Here is a 22,599-nt window from a genome sequence, read left to right as displayed (position 1 = left end):
TCCCGGCGGGAGGGAGACTAGGCGCGGGGGACGCGCGCCGCATGTGCCCGGGGCAGCGGGGGGGCGCGTCGCGTCGGGAGGGAGCCACAGCCGCGAGCGGGAGGGAGAGGCGCGGGGCTCCCTGGCAGCAGCGGGGATTCGGCCCCTGCCACCCACCCGGCTCCTGCCCGCTCCGCGCTGCCCCGCATATGTCCGTGGCGGGCCAGGGGGTGGGAGGCTCCGCGGGGAGGGCAGCGCGCGGGGCCTGCTAATGCCCCAGGCCCTTTAAATTTTTTGGCCCCGCCCCCTTTTTTGGCTCCGCCCCCGTCCCGATATTTTAGGCTTGTAATCTGGTCACCCTAGACCTAAAGTGGCCACGTAGCTGAGCATATGAGTCATACCTGTGACTCAGAACTTGCCCAGACATGTCCTGTGCCTACCTGCAGTTTCCCTGCCTTCTCTCCTCCCCTGGATTAAGGGGAACCAATCAAAGTTACTGGCAGGAAACTGCCTGAATTTGCCCTTAAAATCAGACATTTTCTGATCAGACCCCCGGAGAAGGTCCTTGCTTTGCCACCTGGTCTGATCAGCTAGGGGTCTTTGGGGGGCCCTCTCCCGGCTCTTGTTTGTTTTTGAGCATACCCCCCGTTTTTAAACTCCCCTCCCACGAACAACGAATTTGTGCCTGGAAATCTTCTGATTATTGTAAGCGAATCAAGTCCTCTCTGCGTCCTCTGATGCTGAAACTGCTGTTCCTGCTGCTGCTTTGGAGATTGGTAAGGAAAAACCTTTTGCACACTCCCCTTGTTCTAGCTGCTGGCAGGGTCAGCAGGCAGACCCAAGCTAACTCCTTGGTCTTTATCTGTAATCTGTTTCTTGCTCCGCAGCGCCTTTGCTGCTAGAAATAAGCCTACTTGCAGCCACCACTAGTTAAACACCCCCTCTCCCCCCTTGAAGCTGTATCCTGGGCACACACCACTCTGCCCTCTGGAACTACCCCTAGTATAAGGTGCACCCATTAGGTTACATTTAGCCTTTAGTCTAGATAAATTGTAATTTCATTTTGCATAGTTGTGGTTAAGTTAGGTTTAGAAAATTGCTTGCATTGTACTCTGTAAATTAGGCTTAAAGAATTGTTGTATTGTGTTTTGTTACTTGCTAATTTGTGTAGTCTTGGTTAAGTTAAATCATAGATAAGATTTTGCTATGTACTGTATAATTGTCTCTCTGCTGTTTAAACTTGCAGCCTGTCTGCTCTCTGTTTCTCTCTCTCTCTCTTTTAATCCCTTCCCCCACGTGCTCACCCCACTCCTGTTGCTGCCAAACCTCAATTGTATTACTAAAATCTAGCATAAAACCCCATTGGTTACCCTTTTTCTCTCTAACAAACCTCACATTTTACATTTAACCACTGTGACATATTTTTACCTAGAGTTGTTGGTTATTTAACACATTTTACCCATAACTGTTAGTTGGTTATATGCTGCTGTGACACACCCTTTACATAGAAATTGTTAGCTACCTGTTAATTGGTTACCAACTGTATTGTACCCCACTGTATTGTACCCCACTATTGAAACCCCCTATCCTATTTACTAAAAGAAACCCCTCCCCAATTGTCTACCTTAACAAACTCCATACCCCTCACAATTGAATTTTCCCTGTTTTTGCATTTTCTTAATAAAGTTTATTTTGCACCCCACCAGTGCAATAGTTGTCCCCCAAGATCCCCTACCTGCTGGCAGAGTCACTTAATTTTCACGTGGCACTGCTGTGTGTTCCTGTTATGGCCTCTGTCCTTCATGGCCTTTGAGACTTTTTCTAATATTTTGCCATTTTGTTTACTGCTACGGAGTTCAGCTAGCACTGATTCGTCTCCCCATATGGCGAGCAGATCCCGTACCTCCCGTTCTGTCCATGCTGGAGCTCTTTTGCGATCCTGGGACTCCATCATGGTTACCTGTGCTGATGAGCTCTGCGTGGTCAGCTGTGCTCTCCACACTGGGCAAACAGGAAATTAAATTCAAAAGTTCGCGGGGCTTTTCCTGTCTACCTGGTCAGTGCATCTGAGTTGAGAGTGCTGTCCAGAGCGGTCACAATGAAGCACTGTGGGATAGCTCCCGGAGGCCAATAACGTTGAATTCCGTCCACACTACCCCAAATCCGACCCACAAAGGCCGATTTTAGCACTAATCCCCTCGTCGGAGGTGGAGTAAAGAAACCGGTTTAAAGGGCCCTTTAAGTTGAAAGAAAGGGCTTCGTCGTGTGGACGTGTCCAGGCTTAATTCGATTTAACGCTGCTAAAGTCGACCTAAACTCGTAGTGTAGACCAGGCTTAAGATCGAATTGTCTGGGGTCCACACAGCGCGGGATCGACGGCCACGGCTCCCCCGTCGACTGCACTACCGCTGCTCGCTCTGGTGGAGTTCCAGAGTCAATGGTGAGCGCATTCCGGGATCGATATATCGCACCTTAACGAGATGCGATATATCAATCCCGGATAAATCGATTGCTACCCACCGATACGGAGGGTAGTGAAGACATACCCTAACACAAGATAGGGAGACTGTACTACAGGAATGCAATCTTTGGGTGTCCAACAGAGCTTTACACTTTTTTATTTGGGTGAGCCCTGAATGGCCACAATGTACAGGCATCTAGGAGTGAAGTATGTAACAGGCTTTCTAAAGGTGTCACTCTGTTATTACTGCTTGTAAAAATATTTTTTTTGTTCTATTAGATGTTCACATAGTATGAACATTTCACATGAACACAAATAAACTTACACAGTGTTGCTAAACCTGCACCCAGAAACAAATCAAGAGACACATAATAGCCATATGAGAATAATTTTTAGGGCATGACATTGCATAGCAAGATACACTGAATTTTCATCACGTGGTGAGAAAGGTAAACGTATAAGTTCTATGGTGGAGGGGGCGCAGGCAAACGTGCATGTGTGCGTATGTGAGTGAGTAAGTGGACATCTGTAGACTCTACCACTAGTCCTCTAAACATTCCTATCAAATTATTTTCAGAGAAAGAACTTACTTGTTTAGGGTCATCTGTGAGAAGTCTAAATTTCCTGGGGTTTTTGCTTCTGGCAAATTTACAGCCATTGAAATACATACTCCATGAACAGCCAAATGAGAATGAGGCTCCACAAGTTTCAGGATCAAGTCCTTGACATGCACAAGTGCGGCTATAAGACAGGTAATTGCATAACAATCAGCTGGCAAAGCAGAAACTTTCTTTAGATACATAATTACTTACATGACTTCTATAATCCATAGTGAAATAACAGAATGATTTATAAATATAGCTGAAATCTTTAATCAGTTGTTTCTGTTAATAATTATCTATTTATGAAAGTATGATTGGCTTATTGTTCTTAAAGAGTCACTCACAAGTAACTCAAGCCCCAAAACTTTTATCTAACATGAAACTATATATCTCCTTGTTATACCCACCATACTGTAATTTTGACTTCTCCAGCTTTGACTAATTTTTAAAAAAAATGCAAGTAAGTACCACTCTTATTATAGCTGTCCTGCAGCCCAATAAATACTGTCCACAGCTCTGACTGTGTGTGGAACCAGTATATCGAAAGTCATCCACATTTTGAAATGAAAGCATGCTAACATGGAGGAACCATTAAAAGTAAATTAGATTTAAGTCAAAGTCACTGAAGAGTTGTAAAAGGATTCTGATTAGAGACAAGCTCTCCAAGGATCTGCACTGAGGCAGAACTGCTCTTGCGGTCTCATTTGGCTGCTGTAAACTTTCCAGTCAATTTACCAACCAATGGGATGAATTAGTTTCATTTCTGACGTGCAAAGGAACATCCCAGGCTTGAGTGCCCAGGCTCTCTCACCTACAAAGCTCAAGAAGTTTGATCATAACCTACTCTATCCTGAGCAGCACAGCATCAGTGGGAATGTAGCAGGGGTGCAACTAATGCAGAACCTTAGAGCATGCAGGGAAAGGTTTTGTTTTTGTCTTTTTTAAAGTCTGGACATCTGCAGAGAAAACTCATGTGGAGAAAGAGAGAGACAGTCAGGCTTTTGGGGAGATGAGAACTGACTCGAAGAAGCCAAGCTGGTAACATTGCTCTGAGGATGGCTGAGCCATGGATGCCTGTAAAAGCAGACAGTTCTTTTATAGCTGGGTACCTAGGAGAACTGTGGAGACAGTTGAGCAAGGTGAGTGTGGAACAGGACAAAACTACTAAAGAACGCTCTATTTCTGTCTAGAAAAAAAAAACAACAACCCAGTAAGAGGCCTCCGTTATCCCCCCAGTATCTTGGTGTCTACATTTATTTCAGAAGCCCCATGTTGCAACATACAAGATAATGGCAATCTTCAAAAACAAACAAACCCATAAAACCATCCACTCAGGAGAAATCAAAAATCAATACAAAATGTGGGTACAACTAGCTAAAAAGCGTAAGACGCTTACAATTTTCCATTTACAAGAGAGCTTGAAAAAGTGTTACATATAATTTAAAAAACACCCCATTTAGGGACATTATGGGCTAGATTGTACCTGATATGACATGCACTGATAATGGTGTAGAGCCACACTGCCTGAGGGGGAAGTCCTGGCGCAACTGTACCACCAGGAGATGCAATTCTTCTGGGACTCCCACCACACAGAATGAGTGTACACACTATGCTCTTCCTCAGGGAGGTGCAGTATGCTTTCCACTCATAGTCCAGCCAAAACTGATACAGGGTGGCAGTCACATTTCACCTCCTTCCCATCTCTTTGGGTGATGAGAGGCCTTGAGTACAAACAGAGGGAGCAGTCCGTGTACTCTCTTAGCACATGTATACCTGGTTCACAGTCTGGCCCTTAGTGAATAACAGAAATTTAACATCACACTAAAATGACACCCAATGGTCTGTATTTTAAATAAGCTTATATATTTTGATTTTTAAATCAAATATGTTTCCTTTTATGCAGACCAACCTACAAAACAAGGAGAAAATAAACAGGTGCTATGAACGTCACTTACTCTTCGTTTAACGCACATCTACGGCTTGTGGGACAACCATATTTTCTGAGACTCTGTGTCAGTTCTTTATATAATGTATCAGCCAGAAGATGAGGAATCCCTTCCCAGGCCAAAATCAGAATCACTATGACGGCAGTTTGGCAGTGATGTCCTGCACGCTGACGTACCAAACACAGCAACTTTTCCTCATCACTACTTCTTCGTATCACCTGCAAGAATCATTTTATTCATTCTTAGATTAGGAAAGGATATATTTCTAAGATCTTGATGCCACATCCTTACTCACAAAATAAACCCTTACTGACTCACCATATAATCTTTTTATGCATTACTAAATAAATAAATTACATTAAAAACAAAAAAACAAACCAAAATACTTAAATAACAGCTATGTATGTACTTCTCCCATTGAAGTCAACAAGAGTCATTTTTGGGACCTGTCCAATTAACTTCAATGCAAGTTGAAGCCCTAACTGTTAAACTAGCTAGCAAAAAAACAAGAAGAGCCAAGGTTAATGTTCTATAAACTTGGAACGTCCTAACTTTAGCTCATTTATATCACAAGCTTAATATTACTGAAACATTCTGTATTAATTGTGAATTTCTATTCTCTATGCTGGAATGGCCTAGATTTGAAACATTCTAGTAGGAACCACTGCTGCCCAAAGAGGTCCCACAATCATGGGCTCTGGAGAGTACCATATTTTATCCTCTTCTGTGGAACATGTTTCTGCATTTCACTCTGGTCTGTGTAAGAAATCAGGAAATTTTTTCTGTGCCCCATTGAGCAGAAACAATCAGGAAGATGGGTTAAAAAGAAAATAATTATAGGGGGAAATGACAATCCTGGTATAATCGATCCACTGACAACCTAACCTCTCCTGTGAATTGATATTGTAATGACAAGACTTCCTCTAAAAAGTAAAATGCAGGTACATAAAAGAACATATCACAAAATTACATATACTTACGTGTTAGGATAGTTTCTATAGTTATTACCAGAGATCATATAATTAGAAGAAAGCAGTGAAAAGAGGTACATTGTTTGCTCCCTTTCGGCAATAAAACTATAAGTAAGACTTTTCCTTGATGCTGTTTATATCAATATAGGCCTTAAAATAACTTCTCAAGAGAACTTGGAAGTTAGACTGTGTTCTGTTGGTCACATAATTTAATAACTTAGCAAACTTCACCCATTCGATATCACATACTGAAGACTAGACAGAATACAGGATCATATTATTAGTGATGCTGCAGAAAGAGAAAAAAGGGATACTAAATATCTCTAATTCCTCTGTATTTAAATTGTAAAATTTTTAGGGCAAGGACCATCTTTTTGTTGTGTGTTTGTACAGCACCTAGCACAGCGTACTCCCAGGGAAATTCTGTGCCACTGTGCACGTGCAAAATTCATGTCCTACCCAAGAATATTTTTTTCTCTGCAGAAAATACGTTCTGCTGGAGAGGGGCTGCAGTTATGCCTTTCGCCCATTAGGGGCTGCTGTGTTGCCAGAACAAAGGACAGCTACTCCTGGGTGGGAGAAGCCCCAGCTGCAGATAAGGAAAAGAAGAGGCTGGGTTCCTCACATAATCCTCCCCGTGGGGCCAGGTGGGGAGGCACAGGATAGGGGGGGACAGGCAGTGTGGGGTACATGGGGCTGCTGGGGGGGAGGTCACAGGCACCCCCAAGTTCAGATGGGTTAATGGGGGGGATAGACTGGGGCAGAGGCTGAACGGAAGTGGGGGTGAAGAGACAGGGGGGAGGGGGTGATTGAGTGAGGGTACAGGGCCACATGGGGATGGGAATAGGGGGTGGCTGAGCGGGGGGGGGTGCAGAGACACATGGGAATGGGGCGGGAGCTACAGGGCCACGTGAGGATGGGGGAGGGAGTGGCTGACTGAGGGTGCAGGGCCACATGGGGACGGGGGGGCAGAGGGCTGCAGGGACACATGGGGATGGGGGAAGAAGGGGTGGCTGAGTCAGGGTGCAGGGACAAATGGGGACAGCAGGAGGGGGTGCAGGGACACACTGGGACAGGGGCAGATGTGCCTGACTGAATGAGAGAGGCTAGGGTCAGCCAGGGTCTGTATGGGGGAGTGTAGCAGGGTGGATACCCGCTTCTGCCCTGAGGGGTTTGGAACAGCCCTGGGAGAAAGCTGTTGCAGGGAGAAGCAGCTACTGGGCTGATTGGGGAAATAGCTGCAGCTCAGCCACGCCCCAATCAGAGCCCAACTGGCCTGTATAAAGAGGCTGGGAGCCAGGAGCTCAGAAGTCTCTTTAGGTCTTCAGAGGGAGAAGGGCCTGGCTGCAAGGAGCTAAGACAGAGTACCTGGGTGGAGCAGGGCTGGGGAAAGGCTGGGTAGCTCCAGCCTGGAAAGCCCCAGGCTGCGGCCTACTATTAGGCTAAGGGATACTGGGGGTTGCAGAGGGCAACCCAGGTGTAGGCCAAGGCAGCAGGTCCGGTCCCAACCCTACCAGTGATGAGTGGCTGATACTGCAGTCTGCCCTTGGGTGTGGGGCTAGATGATGACTGGCAGTAGCCTTTTTCTGAGGTGAGGTGGGGTTAGTGGGTGGGGGTTCCCCTGGGAGGGGAGACCCATCATGTGTGGGTACTGCCAGGGGGCAGCACCCAGAGCAAGGGGCACCGGGGTCCTGGGAGGGACATGGGAGCCAGTAGGAGGACAAGGCGGATCACTGACCTGCAGAGGGCACTCCAGGCTGGATTGAGCTGATTCCCCCAAGTGACCAGCAGGAGGCACTGCAGGGGTGAGTCTGACCCCTTACAGGGAGGCTCCCAACTCCCTAACAATCTCCACCCCACCCCCTCAAAAAAAACTGTTCCATACTTCTCCCATCCACACCCAACAACCTTCCAGGTTCACTCCCAGGCTGCTTCCCAGCAATTACTTCCATCTAACTCAGCTCCTCCTTTATCCCTGACTCTCCCAAGCCTTTGCACTGTTTCTAAGGAGGGCAGGAAATACATTTCTGTATTGTAGTTTAAATGAATTATTACTCAAAGTTCTGTATTAATATGCCTAGTAAGGAATCTATTTGTCAAAAAACATTTCCTGAATCTTTTTTGTTGTCTGTAGTGTTAGACATATTTGCTGACAAGTATTTTTAAATAAATTGTCAAAATAATTGAAAATGGCATGATTATATTGTGTTATTTTGACAAATAAAATATGTAGAATTTTAAAGTATCGTGCACAGAATTTTTAATTTTTTGGCACAGCATTCCCCCAGGAGTAACAATGGGGTCCTGGTCTATGCCTAGTAATACAAATGATAATAGATAATCAGGAGTACTTTTAACTTTATAAGACATGCAAAATTAAGGAAAAATTTGCTTGCTATCCTACTCCTATCTGTTCATTAGGTATTTGCCATAATTAGTGTCAAAGATACATTATGAAATAAACAACAATATAATAAATAACAGGTAGATAAAATTAGCTTGGCAACGACTCAGTATTCGCCAAATAAAACTGATGGGGTACTGTAGTCTCTCCATAGGGCATTGCCATTCCCACTAAAGGGTCGAGGTTCCATTTATAAGCTTAAATAACCACATAGTTGGAGCTTGGACCTCTCATGGGTAATACTGGGACAAATCTCCTCTTCATAGTCCATTCACACACAAAACTGAACTATTGAGAGGTATCCCCCACACCTGTTGCAGACATCTGATCCTTAAACTGCTGATATTCTGTTCCAGTATCTGTGTGAGACAGCGAATCAATCAACCAGTTTATTCACCTGGCTACCCCCTTTTACTAACTAGGATTATCTGTTACAAAGGACTAGTAGTACAGAAAACATATATATGAAGCTCATGTTGAGAAAGTCATGAATCACAAATGCAGTAACAAGCATGTACAGGCACAGTATGGCAACTATGACATCCTGACAGAAATGCAAGCAATAATATGCAAGGACACAATAATTTATTACACTATACTACACAGAAAACCCAAACATTCAGCATGTGGGCAAGATAGTGCTGATGGACTACAAATGCAAGAAGGCAAGAGGCCTTCACCTGCCCATATGATACTTTTAATGTCTGGGTCAACACGTGGGTTGCCTATCAGATCAATGACCCAGCCTCCTTGTTGTTGCCACACGAGTCTAGCTGTAGTACATGATCCTTGACCTAGTCATCCATAAGCATACGAAACATTCTGACTAGTTAATGTGAGGGGCCAGCCACCTTTGCAGTTTCCCTGAAAACTCACAAACAACCAGAGGGTGTTGAATAGATTTAATATTAATGGATTCAGAGGCAAACTGTGCCAGCTTAGCTGGAAAAAATAGGCACTATGCTCATTTGTGTTAAGAGAAAGGCAGTTACAAATCATTTAAATTGAAATCTGAATAATACACGTAACAAACACTGATATACCTTAAATTTAACAAAAAGCCTACTAAGTACTTCTAATTGCAGTACCAATCCTCAAAAACAGTCCTGATAGTGACTAAGCAACCACAATTTGTTACATAGGGAAAATAACAAGAGTAGGAAAATACTTCATTTTCCATTTGGTCTAAGTTGGAAGTATTTACAGGAAGTCTATTGTGCCTGATATACAATACAAATAATTTAGAATTCATGACAGTTAATATTTTATAAACTTTGTAAAAACATAGTTCTTCCAACTCAACAAGAGAAGAAGGATTTAATTTCATTGTTCAACATAAAATATGATGTTTCTAGTCTCCCTAGTCTTTCTCTTTCTCCAGCTTCATAACTGATATGAGAAAGGTTAATACCTCAGTTTCTCAGTGCAAAATAAAGTTGTCCTTTGTGAGCTCTAATACATTTCTAAACTGCAAATGTATAGTTCAGAAAATATGATGGTCAGGAAAATAATTTATACAGCCATCATACCTCCCTGGAGTGCAATATGACTGGAATTTGCTTCTTTATTTATGCAGAAAATAATGTGATACCTTTATTGGACCCCCAAACCACTTTATAATATACTGCCTTTCAGGTCATAAAGATGGCAAATAGATTTATCAGTTGTCTGAGTTTTATTTTTGTGGCTCTTCTGAAATGGAGTATACCATATGCTCTTAATTGTATTGTGTTGATTTGATTCCTGCAGCCATATTGACTTCTGCTCTTTGTATCCAAGGTAAGGTACTTTTCTCGCCTGGTAACCTAGTTGGAATTCACCATGAGGCTAAATAGTTAAGTACAGTTCCTCCCTGCCAGCAGATGGTGACAGTGCAGGTAGAATTCTGGTGTAATGTAATTTCCCATATAAGTAGAGCATGCCAGCTCACATTCCACAGCTGACTAGTTGAAATCAGTAAAAAAACAAACCCTGTCTCTATTAACACCTACTCATTCCACAGCAACACCATAAAAAAAAAAAAAAAAGCATGTACAGGCACAGTATGGCAATCGTGACATGGAGATATCCTAGAACTGGAAGGGACCTGAGTCCAGCCCCCTGCCTTCACTAGCAGGACCAAGTACTGATTTTTGCCCCATATCTCTAAGTGGCCCCCCTCAAGGACTGAGCTCACAACCCTGGGTTTAGCAGGCCAATGCTCAAACCGCTGAGCTATCCCTCCTCCCATATCTAACTTTAATTTACATAACAGCAAACTTTAGTGGGATGTCTGCACGGCTTGAGGGCAAGTCCAGCAAACTAAGTTAGCAGGTAATTCTTGCAATTTATCAACCCTTCTAGCAAGGCAAATTGCCTTTAAATACATTATCTTGAAAGAAAAAGAGAGAATTCTTATAGCTCTCAGAGTGATTTAACAGCGAGCTCTATTACATCCTTTTATTCATGGATTCCCAAAGAGTTATTTGCAGGCCAAGAGCAGCATGTTGAGCTCTGTAATACACCTCTCCAGGGCTTACAATACAGCCTCGACTATTATAATGTAGGTGCAAGTCAGCTGTCCACCATTTTTCCCCATGTGCAGGGATGGGCTTCCGGAATCCTGGGTGTTGGCCAGCTGGACTGCTCCTTCCTTCCTTCCATGGGATTTGCTCTTACAAGTGGGGCCCTAAAACATTCCAACAACACATTCTTTTCCAATGCATGCTGAGATCAGAAGTAATGTGGCACTTTACTTCTGACCAGGCATTCTACAAGGCAAGTAAAATCAAGGTTTCACTTGATTTCTGAGGAACACTTAAAGTACTAGTTTTGACCTATGAAGTCCTAGATGATTTGGGTCCTCACTACTGAAGAGACTACCTCTCTCCCTGTGCAACAGGAAGCAGTTACGATATTCTGTGGTACTTAAGTCTTAGTCTGGATCGGTAAAAAGCAACAGTCCTGTGGCACTTTTAAGACTAACAGATGTATTGGAGCATAAGCTTTCGTAGGTGAATACTCACTTCGTCAGATGCATGGCTCATGCTCCAATACATCTGTTAGTCTTAAAGGTGCCACAAGACTCTCTATTACTTGTGGTACTTAAGATAATAGCACCTGATTTAATTGTGAAGGGGCCAGTGACAGGGTTTTTCAGTGAGGAATTCTGAGCTCTGGAATCAACTTTCTGCATTGATTCCTCTGGATCTAGATTTCATAACCTTCAGGATACCCCACAAAACTCACCTGTAATCCCAGCTGTTTCCTGGGCAGAACAGAGGATGCTACTGAACAGGGTAAGGTTACAAAAGAAGACATGATATTATGTTGGTTGTTAGGGAGATTAACAAGTATAGTTTTGAGGTTTAAAACCTATTGAATTTATTTTGTTTGGTAAGGTTTGTTTTTAACTGTATTTAATGCATCTAGAGTTTGAGATCCAAATAAATAAGCTAAAATATGTACTATAATAGGACTAATGAATTTAACAAAGTATCGTCACAGATGGAATTTTAGATCTTGTAGCCTGCAAAATATGCCCAAACTGAGCTAGGCAAAAACTTTAGGCTTCACCAAAATATAGCAATTCAGCAGGGAAGGATGCTATTCCACTCAATGGAACTGATTGAGAACAGGGTACTCAATGTCACTTAAAAATCCTAACTGCACTGACTTAATCTGTGACTGGAAACAAATACAATCAATCATCAATACTAGTATTAAAAAAAATCAGTGAGTAGTGATATCATATCGGATGAGTAGAGAAATCAAATTTTACAAATGTCAGTCCTAGATATTGGCTAACTTGCTTTTGAGTGAAGGTAGAATGGTAAAGTGGCTGCTAACGTTCAGTTACTTTTACCACACCAAGACAGTGTATCTGTGTTCAGATTTTTAAAATGTTAAGCCTTTTCAACATTTTACTTAGTTGTACTGAACAAGTATGATGTAACTCAATCAAATATACAAAGAAATACTGTGTTTAAAATGGCACTTTCAGATTTGTTTTGATGACTTGTCATTTAGGGCACCCGTTTTTACTGCTATTAATGAGGGATTTCTAATTTCTCAGTTACATTAAAATGCCTGCTTGTATCAAATGCTTTACTGAAATCTAAATAACTTAAGATCACTGCATTCAATTTTACTATAAACTGGTAATTATCTGAGTGACTGGCATGATCTGTAAATAAGAATCCATACTGCTTATTGTTCATCAAGTTTTACTCTTAAATGCTTACAGATTGAATCTCTTATTGTTTGCTTTAGTACTGGACCAAGAATTAAAGTTACACCAACTGTCTGATCATTTCTTGGATTACTCTTTTTATGCATCTTAAAGATGAATAGTACATTTTTTTCTCCCCCATTTGACTGTTGTAAATGAGTTAAACAAGAGAGTTAAACCGTTTCCTTGGCTAGCCCTTATGAAACCTTAGATGCATGTATTCTTTCAGCTGTTTATCAGTTCTTTTCATCAACTTGTTTGGAAAGCGCCTAGCATACTTTGATGTTACAAACATACAACAGCAGTAATAATCTGATAAAATTCTCATTAGAATATAACACAAATTCCATATTCTCAATGTTTTATTGAGATTGACTGAGATGAAGTTACTGAGTGTTGCAGCAAACTTGAACACTCTAATATTGAATTCCCCATCTCATTTAGCTTTGGTTCTGATCTCTGCTTGACTTATTTACCCCTAATATACTTTTAAAACTAAATTTATTTCCTGTAGTTAATTCATTTTTCACGTTTGCCATTCAACTTTTCTCAATGCAAGTTTTTATTGATACCACATACTCATGCCTTCTTCCTTTCCTTTTTTATTATTTTCACTACTATAATTTCTCTGTTTCTCTTGGTTATCAAAGTAGTCACAGCAGCATTTTCTTATTCTTAGGTAAGACAACTGCTTCCTGACATTTATCTGTAACAGTATCTCTTAGGCTCTTCCATTCCCTCTGCATCACTTTGCTTCCAGATATTTTTACACCTGGGTCCTCCTTTCCTGCCTCCACACTAGTTCATTTGATTTTCTACATTGTCCGACAGTTAGTGTATCTGTTTACTATAATGGTCCTCCCTCAACAGAACAGATTGTTACAATTATACAGAATAACATGATTGTGTTTGCAATTATATATGAATTGGCAATTAAAGTGCTTAAAATCAATCCCATCTTACTTATTATTTACATTGGACCATATGTATACAGGATCTTAAAGGAGATATGCTACAAATATATCAAAGCTAGTTGCTAAATTTGCTTTCCAGATTGCAGAAAGTGCAGAAATTAGTTGGCAAAGCTTTGCTGATATTACTTATGATGTTGGGGATGCAATTGACAAAATAAGAAAGTAAATAATCTGTTGCTACCATCTGATTAATTTTGCTCCTTAATGTATGGAAGAGAGAGAAGGGAAATCAATATTTGCGGGATGTGAAAGGATAAAGCTGTTAGGAAAAGAAACAATTTTCAGACTTTTAAGGTTTTATTATAAAAGATGGAATGCAAACACATACATGCACAATACATACTAGGGAAGGTACTGCAGTGTTATCTGAAAACAAATGGAAAATGGCAATTAATTTTTAAAAGTTAATTAACTTTTCAATTGCCATTTTAATTTTATGTTGGGCTGAAATTTGACATGCAAACTATAAAGCCAGAAAATGACTTAAAACTATTACAATGGATGGGTGATTTAATATAGTGCAATAATATAGTCATTAAAATGGGTTTGCAATGGTTTTAGATGTTTTTCTAACTGAAAAACTTCCTAATTTTACAAGATTAAATTTTGCAGCCATTTAGGCTAGATTTTCAAAAGGTCATTTTGGCCAAACTGTAACTATAATGAGTATTCATTTACATCCATCAGAAAATTGCCTCATTTACAATGACTGTAAGCTACAAAATGTGTTTTGAATGTTTTCAGTGAAATCTAATATTTGTTAAAAGTAGTGGACTAAGCACTACAGATTGAAACCTAGGTATCATACATACAATATGTTTGATTTTTTTTCCTTCATTTTTTGTACTTTCTTTCAGTGTTGCATTTTGTCACCTACTAGTCCTGTACTACTTAGGATGCCAAATCTCCACAGTATTTTACAGCTGGTTTTCACTGCACTGAGTTATTTTGTAACTTAAACTCTATGCATTACATAACAACTCATATTTACTGTTTATATGTAAAAATGTAGGAATGTGAAATAACATGTTAATTTGCACATTTTTTTAAAATCACAATTTCAGTCTCTGTGTTCAAGTTGTTCCTAACCAACATCTTTTATTTTGGATCACTGATTATAAGAATCATGCTTTATACTAAATGATACTTTCTTTTAATTTTTAAAGAATTAAATGTGTTCGGTCTCCTGCTCTGATTTATTATGGTATATCCATGGGTTCAATCTAACCACACTAGAGGAGATCGTCAGGTCCTATTTAAATAATTCATCGTTTAGTTAGTTAAAATAAAGATGTTTTAGTGAATAAACTATAATAGGGGAAGATTTTATGGGTAACTGATGAGACAACAACCTGTTGGTCAGAGCAGAAATATAATAAACAGTTATGAAATAAATGATAGCTCAACATATGTTGCAAAAGGTAGAAGTGGGCATCATTTTCTTCAGGAAATACATGGCCCAGTAACTAGAGTGGGATTACTAAAGAATTGTGTCACAAAAAAATGAACTTCCTCCAGCAATTAAGCTAAAAAAGTATAACAGAAACAATAGGAAAAGCCCATCTCCCAACCATGACATAATTACACTGCGGCTAAAAAAGCTCAAGAATATAAGTGATATGGAGACTCTCATAAGAACTATTTTGCTCTTTCTTAGCTCAGTAATGCTATTGGTGCAATTTGCTTCAACTGTGCAAATGCTTTAGTTCTACTTACTTGAATTATTTCTTTAAGATTGTTGAAGTAATTGTCTCAACCATTGGCAGGAGCTCTGGAATAAGGAATAAGTTCTCTGTGAATAAAAATTACTTGATGTATATTTTCCCTTAAAATAAGTCAGTCTATCTAATTAGCAGGTGTATGAATTAAGGTACACAAGTAGATAAGAATTAGGTTTTTTGGTTGAAGCCTAACATGTTAGGTGCTGAACTGTTGTGTGAATGATAAATTACTTTGCAATTTGTTAAAGATTACCAATATGGATCAGTTAAAACTCAAATACAGTATGAATGGTACACAATAATCAATTAAATATGAAATTTTACTTGTAAGTAAAATATGAGACTACAGGAAATTACTGGATCAAAAAAAACGCGTGACCCAGCAAGTCCTCGTTAGGGCTATTTCATTTCCCCCATTCTCTTCCACCACTCTGCTTCGACACTGCATGCCTGCCCCCTCCCCTCCCCCTTTCTCTGTTTTCCCATAAAAGTGCACAGATGTCTCCTCGTGGGGTTTTTTTGTGTCTTGTTTTGTGTAAGGGTTTTTCTTGTCTCCAGGTGGGATTAGATAGGAAGCATATCTATTCCATATCTATTCTATTTGTGAGTTTGTTCTGTGTGAATTGCTTGTTTATTGACAATTTCCTAATTTGTGGATTTTTTTGACTCTCCTAAGCAGCGGGAATAGTTTGTGTCAACATCTCTCAACTACCTCATTCATACAGTCTGATTCTCCACTGCCTTGCACCTTTTGTAATCATTTACACCGGTGCAACAGGAGTCCAAAATGGGTGTTAAACATTACCTGGCTGATCTGGTAGCTTTTTATGCACTGGTGTAAATAACTACAAAAGACACAAGGCAGTGGGGAATCAGCTCCTCTAAATCCAGTGGCTAAAGCAGACTGAAACAGGAAGGGGAACTCTCATTGCTCAGTGCTCCAGCCAAAAAGGATGGGATGCTACTCTTACATTGTAGTGAGAGAAGGGGATGCTCTCACTTTGTTTTTAGCAGAGGAAGTGGGAGCACACTCTCCTCTGATCCCTCATTCATTAATCACTGTATACATCTATTAAATCATGTTAAATTTTTATCTTTTCCATTGAGAATGTGATATATCTTTACATTCACCTTGTCACAGAGGTGACAGAGGTTTAAAAACTAATTAACCTATCTGACCCATGATGAAGCTTCTCTAGAGTACTAGCAGACTCTCTGTGAAAAGTGAGCATAGTATGATTATTGTCCTTAATATACTGAACTTATAGAGCAGTATTTCTAAGAAAATCTCAGTGTTTTACAACATTTAATTAAGCATCATAATATCCCTTTGAGATAGTTACAGTGAGCACTAAGAGGAGTTTCCTTACCTGTAACTGGAAGTTTTTCATGATGTGTGGTCCCTATATGTATCCCACTATGGGGTTACGCATGTGCCCGGAGCCAGAGAATTTGAAAGCAGTGTCCGCTGGTCTCTACATGCACCCTGGCTCACCTTGTGCCTCTAACCAAGGAGATAAAAGGTGGAGTGGACTGACTGCCTCTCCAGTTCCTTTTCTACTGTGATTCAGATAAGATCCAAAGCAGAGGGGAAGGAAAGTGGGTAGTGGAAGACAAATAGGGATTACACATCTCGAAGAACTTCCAGTTACAGGTAAGTAACGTCCTCTTCTTCTTCAAGTGATGGTCCTTATTGTATTCCACCATGGGTGATTGACAAGCAGTACCTAAGTAGGATGAGGGTGTAAGGATGTAGACGGTAGGACTGAGCAGAGTTCTGCCGTCCCAAAGGAGGCATCAGCAGAGTAGTCCTTCATCAGGACATAATGTCTTACAAATAGGTGAATGGAGCCCCATATGGCCACTTTACAGATGTCGAGGGGCACCTCCTGAAGAGATGCCACAGTTGTTGCTTGCACTCTAGTGGAATGAGCTCTTATTCCATGCCGGGTGGGGCGTTTGAAAGCTGACAGAATAGAATGCAGCCAGTGGAGATTGTCTGGGTAGAGATGACGTGCCCTTGGATTCTTCTGCTATAGCAACGAACAGTCTCAGGGATTTCCTGATTGGTTTTGTTCTCTGTAGGTAGAAAGCCAAGGCCCACTGAACATTGAGGGAGCGGAGTCTTCGTTACTCTGCAGAAACGCGCAGTTTTGGAAAGAACACAGATAAGTGAATGGACTGGTTAAGGTGAAATTTTGCTTTCCTGGAAAGTAGACTGTTGATAGGGTGATTTGATTGCTGATACACCAGTTCCTCAGGGTGACTGTTTCTGTACACAGGGAGAAAATCTCCCCCTCCACCCCCCCCCCCCACTGATGTAGAAGACAGTTGTAATGTTGTCTGACCATAAGGAAATAGTGAGCACAGATGAACAGAAGAAAGGATTTGCATACTTTCTGGACTGCTTGCAACTCCAGGATATTGATGTGTGGGGGTGATAACAGATTTTTCAGTGTTTACGCTGATTCCCAGTGAATAGAAGAGACATAGCAGTATGGAAGTTAACACATAGGCTTCCCGGTGGGACTTGGCAACAAGGAGCCAGTCGTCTAGGTAGGGGAAGACAATGAGACCACAATGTCTGACCGCTATTGCTGAGAATATCTTGGTAAAGACTTGGGGTCAGTCGCTCTTCTGAAGGGGAGTACTCTGTACTGAAAATGGTTGGAGCCTACCATAAATCTGAGAAAGCATCTGTGTGCAGGATGAATGACTATGTGAAGGTAGGCATCCTTCATATCAAGAGCCGTGACCCACATGCCCTTTTCTAAAGATGGAATTATCGCTGCCAACAGGACCATACGAAATATGAATTTGCGAATGAAGCAGTTGAGATGGCAGATTGGTCTCAAACTGCCCTTTTTCTTGGGTATCAGGAAGTAGGCTGAATAAAACCCTCTCCCTTGATATTGAAGATGGACGAGTCCTATCACTCCTCACTGCAGTAAGGAGTTCACCTATTGTTTGAGAATACGGTCATGGCAGTGGTCCCTGAAAAGGGGTATAAGAAAGGGGGTTTTGGAGGAAGTATGGATGCAAACTCTATTGTATAGTCAGAGTGGATGACATTCTGCACCCACCTGTTCATTGTTATCACACTCCCGGTGTTGAAAAAAAGTGCTAGGTAACCCCCCAAATTTTGTGTGGGGGTAGGAAAGTGTTGGGCTTAGTCTTTTGCGACTCTTGAGCTCCCGTCAAAAATAATATCAGTCTCAGCCCCTGGCTTGATATCCCAAACCTGTTGCACAATGTGTAGGGAAGAGGGACTTTTAAACCCCTGGTCTTCTACGTGGTGGATCACAGGGCCTCTGATGGAAAAACTGCAAAGCCATTTGTCTAGATTTGACCGATGGGTGGTGAAACTTCCTCTCAGGGGCAGGGGTGTATATCCCCACTGAGCAGAGGGTAGCCCATCAATCATAGGTGCTAGAACTAGAGATGTGGGGGGTTCTGCTGCACCCCCTGGCTTGAAGTGGTTTCCATTATATACAGGGTTTACAGTTTGATTCAATGGCTCCCACCACCCCCACTATAAAAATTGTTCCAGCACTCCTTCCTGCAATCCTTCAGGGTATGAAGGGACTTGTTTGTCGTCTAGTTGAAGAGGTGTGATTAATGAGGGGAGAGATAGCTCAGTGGTTTGAGCATGGGCCTACTAAACCCAGGATTGTGAGTTCAATCCTTGAGGGGACCACTTAGGGATCTGGGGCAAAATCAGTACTTGGTCCTGCTAGTGAAGGCAGGGGGCTGGACTTGATGATCTTTCACAGTCCCTTCCAGTTCTAGGAGATAGGATATCTCCATGAATTTTTTTTAATTGACGGGTAGGTCCTCAGTGGTATTCTGGACCTCCCTAAGGAACACTGATGGATGGATCCTGGGGTTGGGAGGAGCCAGAGATGGTGGTACTGACAGAACACAGTCTGGTATCAACCAAGCCCAATGCTTATGGGCTTTCTTGTTGTGCTTCTGGAGGACTTAGGACATCCTAAATCCTCCTGGGCCAAGCCGGTGGGCTTGCTTACTGCCAAGTCCGACTTTTTTTTGAAGTGGACTTAGAGGAAGACTTAGTCTCATGTTTAGGAGAATACTTCCTAGCTTCCTGACAAGACCCCGCATGGGGTCTGTGGGGATAGATTCTCCCACGCCAGAGTTGGACTTCGCAGCAGGAGATGCACTGCTTGCTGAATCAGACCGATATACAGAAGGGGGAGGTTTCCCTGGGCTGGGTCCGATTCAAGTCTCACGGCCTACTCCCTGAGATGTTTGTCGAGACGAAGTTCTAGCCCTTCTCTGGTACGGCTGGGGAACGATCAGCAGATACTGCATCTCTCTGCGATGTGAGCTTCCCCAAGGCAATACAGGCAGCACTGGTGGTTGTTGTTGACTGAGGATTGTGGGCAGGAGGCCAAGAGTTTGAAGCTCAGAGTCTTGGGCATAGTTCAGTACCCTAACAGGGTACAAGCCGGGGGGAGGTCCCCCCGGGAGACTAATCTAATGCTAAACAATAAAAACTATAAAAACTGTTAAGCTATCTACAAATTATTTTGTAGAACGAAGCCAAAGCTGTGAACAGTAAAGATCTGACCTGGACCATGCAGTGATGAGAGAGAACTGGAGAGGTGGTCAATCCTCCCCATCCTTTATCCCCTTGGTCAGAGGCACGAGGTGAGCCAGAGAGCATGTGTGGACCAACAGATGCTGCTTTCACATTCTCCGGCTTTGGGCGCATGCATAACCCCACAGTGGAATACAGATAGGGACCATCACTCAAAGAAGAATCCAGTTTACAGATTAGTAAACTGAGGCACAGACAGGTTAAGTGACTTGCAGAAATAGGAACAGAATCCAGTCTCAACTCCGGCTGCCCCTACTCCAGCTACCAAACAACATCCCTTCCTGTTGTATTATAATTTCAAACCAGTGCAGTTTGCGCCATCAGAGAAACATATTTTCAGAAATTGTATCCACTCATTTGGTTCGTATATCATAGTAACTGTTTCCCTTATTTGCTACAGCCAGAATAATGGCTTCACATTTTTTTCCACTGTAAACCTTACATTTGTTCTTTTGTCTGCATAATTGTTCTATTAAAAATACTGGGGCAGTTTTGCCATATTTAAACACTTTACATTTGTATACATTAAACTTTAATTTCTTTCTGCAATCATCACAAAGAGCTTAATTGTCTGCATCTAGCAGCATTCCAGCACATAAGAAAGAACAGTTCCAATTTTGGTCACATCAAATCTTTTTGATCCAAAATAAAACTTCTTAATTTCATATGTACTGAGGTACCCCAAACTGATCAACTATGAGAAAAATATTTGCAGGAAAACAATACCCACTAAACAAACTCCAATAAATTATAATGTTATGGCAAGAGAGAGACAGCCCTACAGGAGAATTTTGCAGAAAGGTGAGCTAACAATTCATAAGACTTTTCATTTTGAGATCATCACTGGATCATATTCAGAGCTTTAAACAAGATTATAGACCTCTAGTGACAATAAGCTATTCAGGAAGAATGGAGTTGCAAATTCCATTTCAATGTGCATCCAGGGGACATTATTTTCTCCAACAGAATTTACTTTACAGCCCTCCCATGTGTATTTCAAAGTCTCCTGGCTGTATAAGTTTCAAAAAGGCATGCTAATTTCACTCTCCCTTAACTACTGTAAGGGAACAGATACATTATCTGCTCCACCTGCATGAGGAATAATAGGAGAAATCTGCTCCTACATTTGTTCACAGGAGCGTGATTTTCTGAGGAAATGGTCCTCTAATAGTTTGGTTAGCTAGTTATTATCATCTCCTCTAAAACAGTGTATCCTGTTCATTTTTAATGTAACTCCTCTGAGTAGATATATATATTCTGATCTTAATAAATAATAACAAGCACTAATACAGCTTAAAAGTTAGAGTATCCTCTCAGTCTCACTGTTAGAAAGAAGCTATATTATAAATGAAAGTTTGCGAAGGATTCTGGATAAATTGCATATGCTGGGCCAGGTTCTCTGGTTTGCTGTAATTTTGTAGGTAATGCAAAGTAACCTTAAGCTATTGGGAGATATCCAGTGAAGACATCCTCCTGTGCAGGGGCAGGCGAAGTCTCTGCTAACCGCTCCCTACCCTGGCATCAGAGGAAGGAAGGTGTGTGTCTGGGTGTATGTGGGATGAGGAGGGTGCATGGCTGAGCAGAGTTCCACTATGTCTGATTCACCACTGGCCTAAGGCCTGTGAGGGACCTTGTACAAGTGGTGTAAATTTGGGCTGCTGTTGTGAAGTCCTCACTTGTGCCAGGGCCAGGCAGTGCCAAATCAGGGAGCTTCAACTGTATTGAGGCCCTTACCTTTACTGTAATATACCTTTATTACCTGTACTCCTGCTGAAAATGCTGAACTTTACTTTATATAATTTATCTCAACCACAGAGGGAAGAATGGTCTGGGTAATTGTAATTATATTATTGGCAATATTTTCACATTAATCTTCAATTTAGAAAGGGCTCCTAAGTCCTCACATAACAGGTTAGATTGTGATTTTGAAGCCATAGTCACAACTGGAGAGGATGCAGGCTCTCCATATCAATGGAAAACTCGCCCATACCTTCTCCCACACAAAGCAATTCTGGTTGATTCAGTAAAAATTCTTTCAAGAGAATATATCAGAGCAGCCACTTGTACACAATTTATCTAGGTTTAGTGTGTGCTCCCTTGCATACTAGCTTAGGGTTACCATATTTAATAAATAAAAAAAGCGGACACTCCTCGGGCCCTGGCCCCGCCCAACTCTGCCCATTCCCCGCCCCAATTCTGCCCATTCCCTGCCCCTTCCCCAAAGTCCCCGCCCTAACTCCCCTCCTCCCTCCCAGTCACACGAAAAGGGCTGCCTGAGCGCTACCGGTTTAACGGTTTGCCGGGAAGCCTCCAGACCCTGCACCCCCAGCCGGCGCTTCCCCAGCGCAGCTGGAGCCCGGGAGGGGAAGCACCCAGCCGGGAGTGCAGGGTCTGGAGGCTGCCCGGCAAACCGTGAAGCCGGTAGCGCTCAGGCTTCGGGCAGCCCCCAGGCCTCTGGACCCTGCGCCCCCGGCCGGGCACTTCCCCACCCGGGCTCCGACTGCTGTGCTCCTCCCCTGACTCTTCGGCTCTGTTTAAGAGCGAAGCTGCCCGAGCGCTACCGGCTTCGGGCAGCCCCCATGCTTCTGGACCCTGCGCCCCCGGAGCCCGGGAGAGGAAGTGCCCGGCCGGCGGCTGGGGTCCGGAGGCAAGGGGGCTGCCCGAAGCTGGAGCGCTCGCGCAGCTCGGCTCTTAAACAGAGCCGAAGAGT

At 42.3% G+C, this 22,599-nt stretch overlaps 1 protein-coding gene and 1 long non-coding RNA gene across 9 annotated transcripts in view; one reads left to right on the top strand and one right to left on the bottom strand.

The window, feature by feature from the left end:
- Positions 1-22,599, bottom strand: part of TET1 (tet methylcytosine dioxygenase 1) — a 149,973-nt gene that overhangs the window by 50,368 nt on the left and 77,006 nt on the right. For all 7 annotated transcript variants that reach the window (XR_010589493.1, XM_005297303.4, XM_065553482.1 and 4 more), the window contains 2 exons: positions 4,998-5,206; positions 3,031-3,181 (listed from right to left, as the gene is read on the bottom strand). Coding sequence is in view for 6 of the 7 variants with exons in the window: in XM_005297303.4 (XP_005297360.2) it covers positions 3,031-3,181; positions 4,998-5,206 (360 nt within the window). In the remaining variant the exon portion in view is untranslated. The remainder of the gene's footprint in view (positions 1-3,030; positions 3,182-4,997; positions 5,207-22,599) is intronic.
- LOC135972892 (uncharacterized) lies at positions 325-5,080 on the top strand. Of its 2 annotated transcripts, none has more exons than XR_010589494.1 (4): positions 325-755; positions 3,018-3,192; positions 3,990-4,181; positions 4,946-5,080. It is a non-coding gene; the product is annotated as an uncharacterized LOC135972892 (long non-coding RNA). The 2 variants fall into 2 exon arrangements; XR_010589495.1 differs by having other exon boundaries at positions 326-755; positions 4,005-4,181.

Source organism: Chrysemys picta, chromosome 7 (genome assembly GCF_011386835.1).
Source record: "Chrysemys picta bellii isolate R12L10 chromosome 7, ASM1138683v2, whole genome shotgun sequence".
Lineage (NCBI taxonomy): Eukaryota > Metazoa > Chordata > Testudines > Emydidae > Chrysemys > Chrysemys picta.
This window is presented reverse-complemented; position numbering and strand designations above follow the sequence as displayed.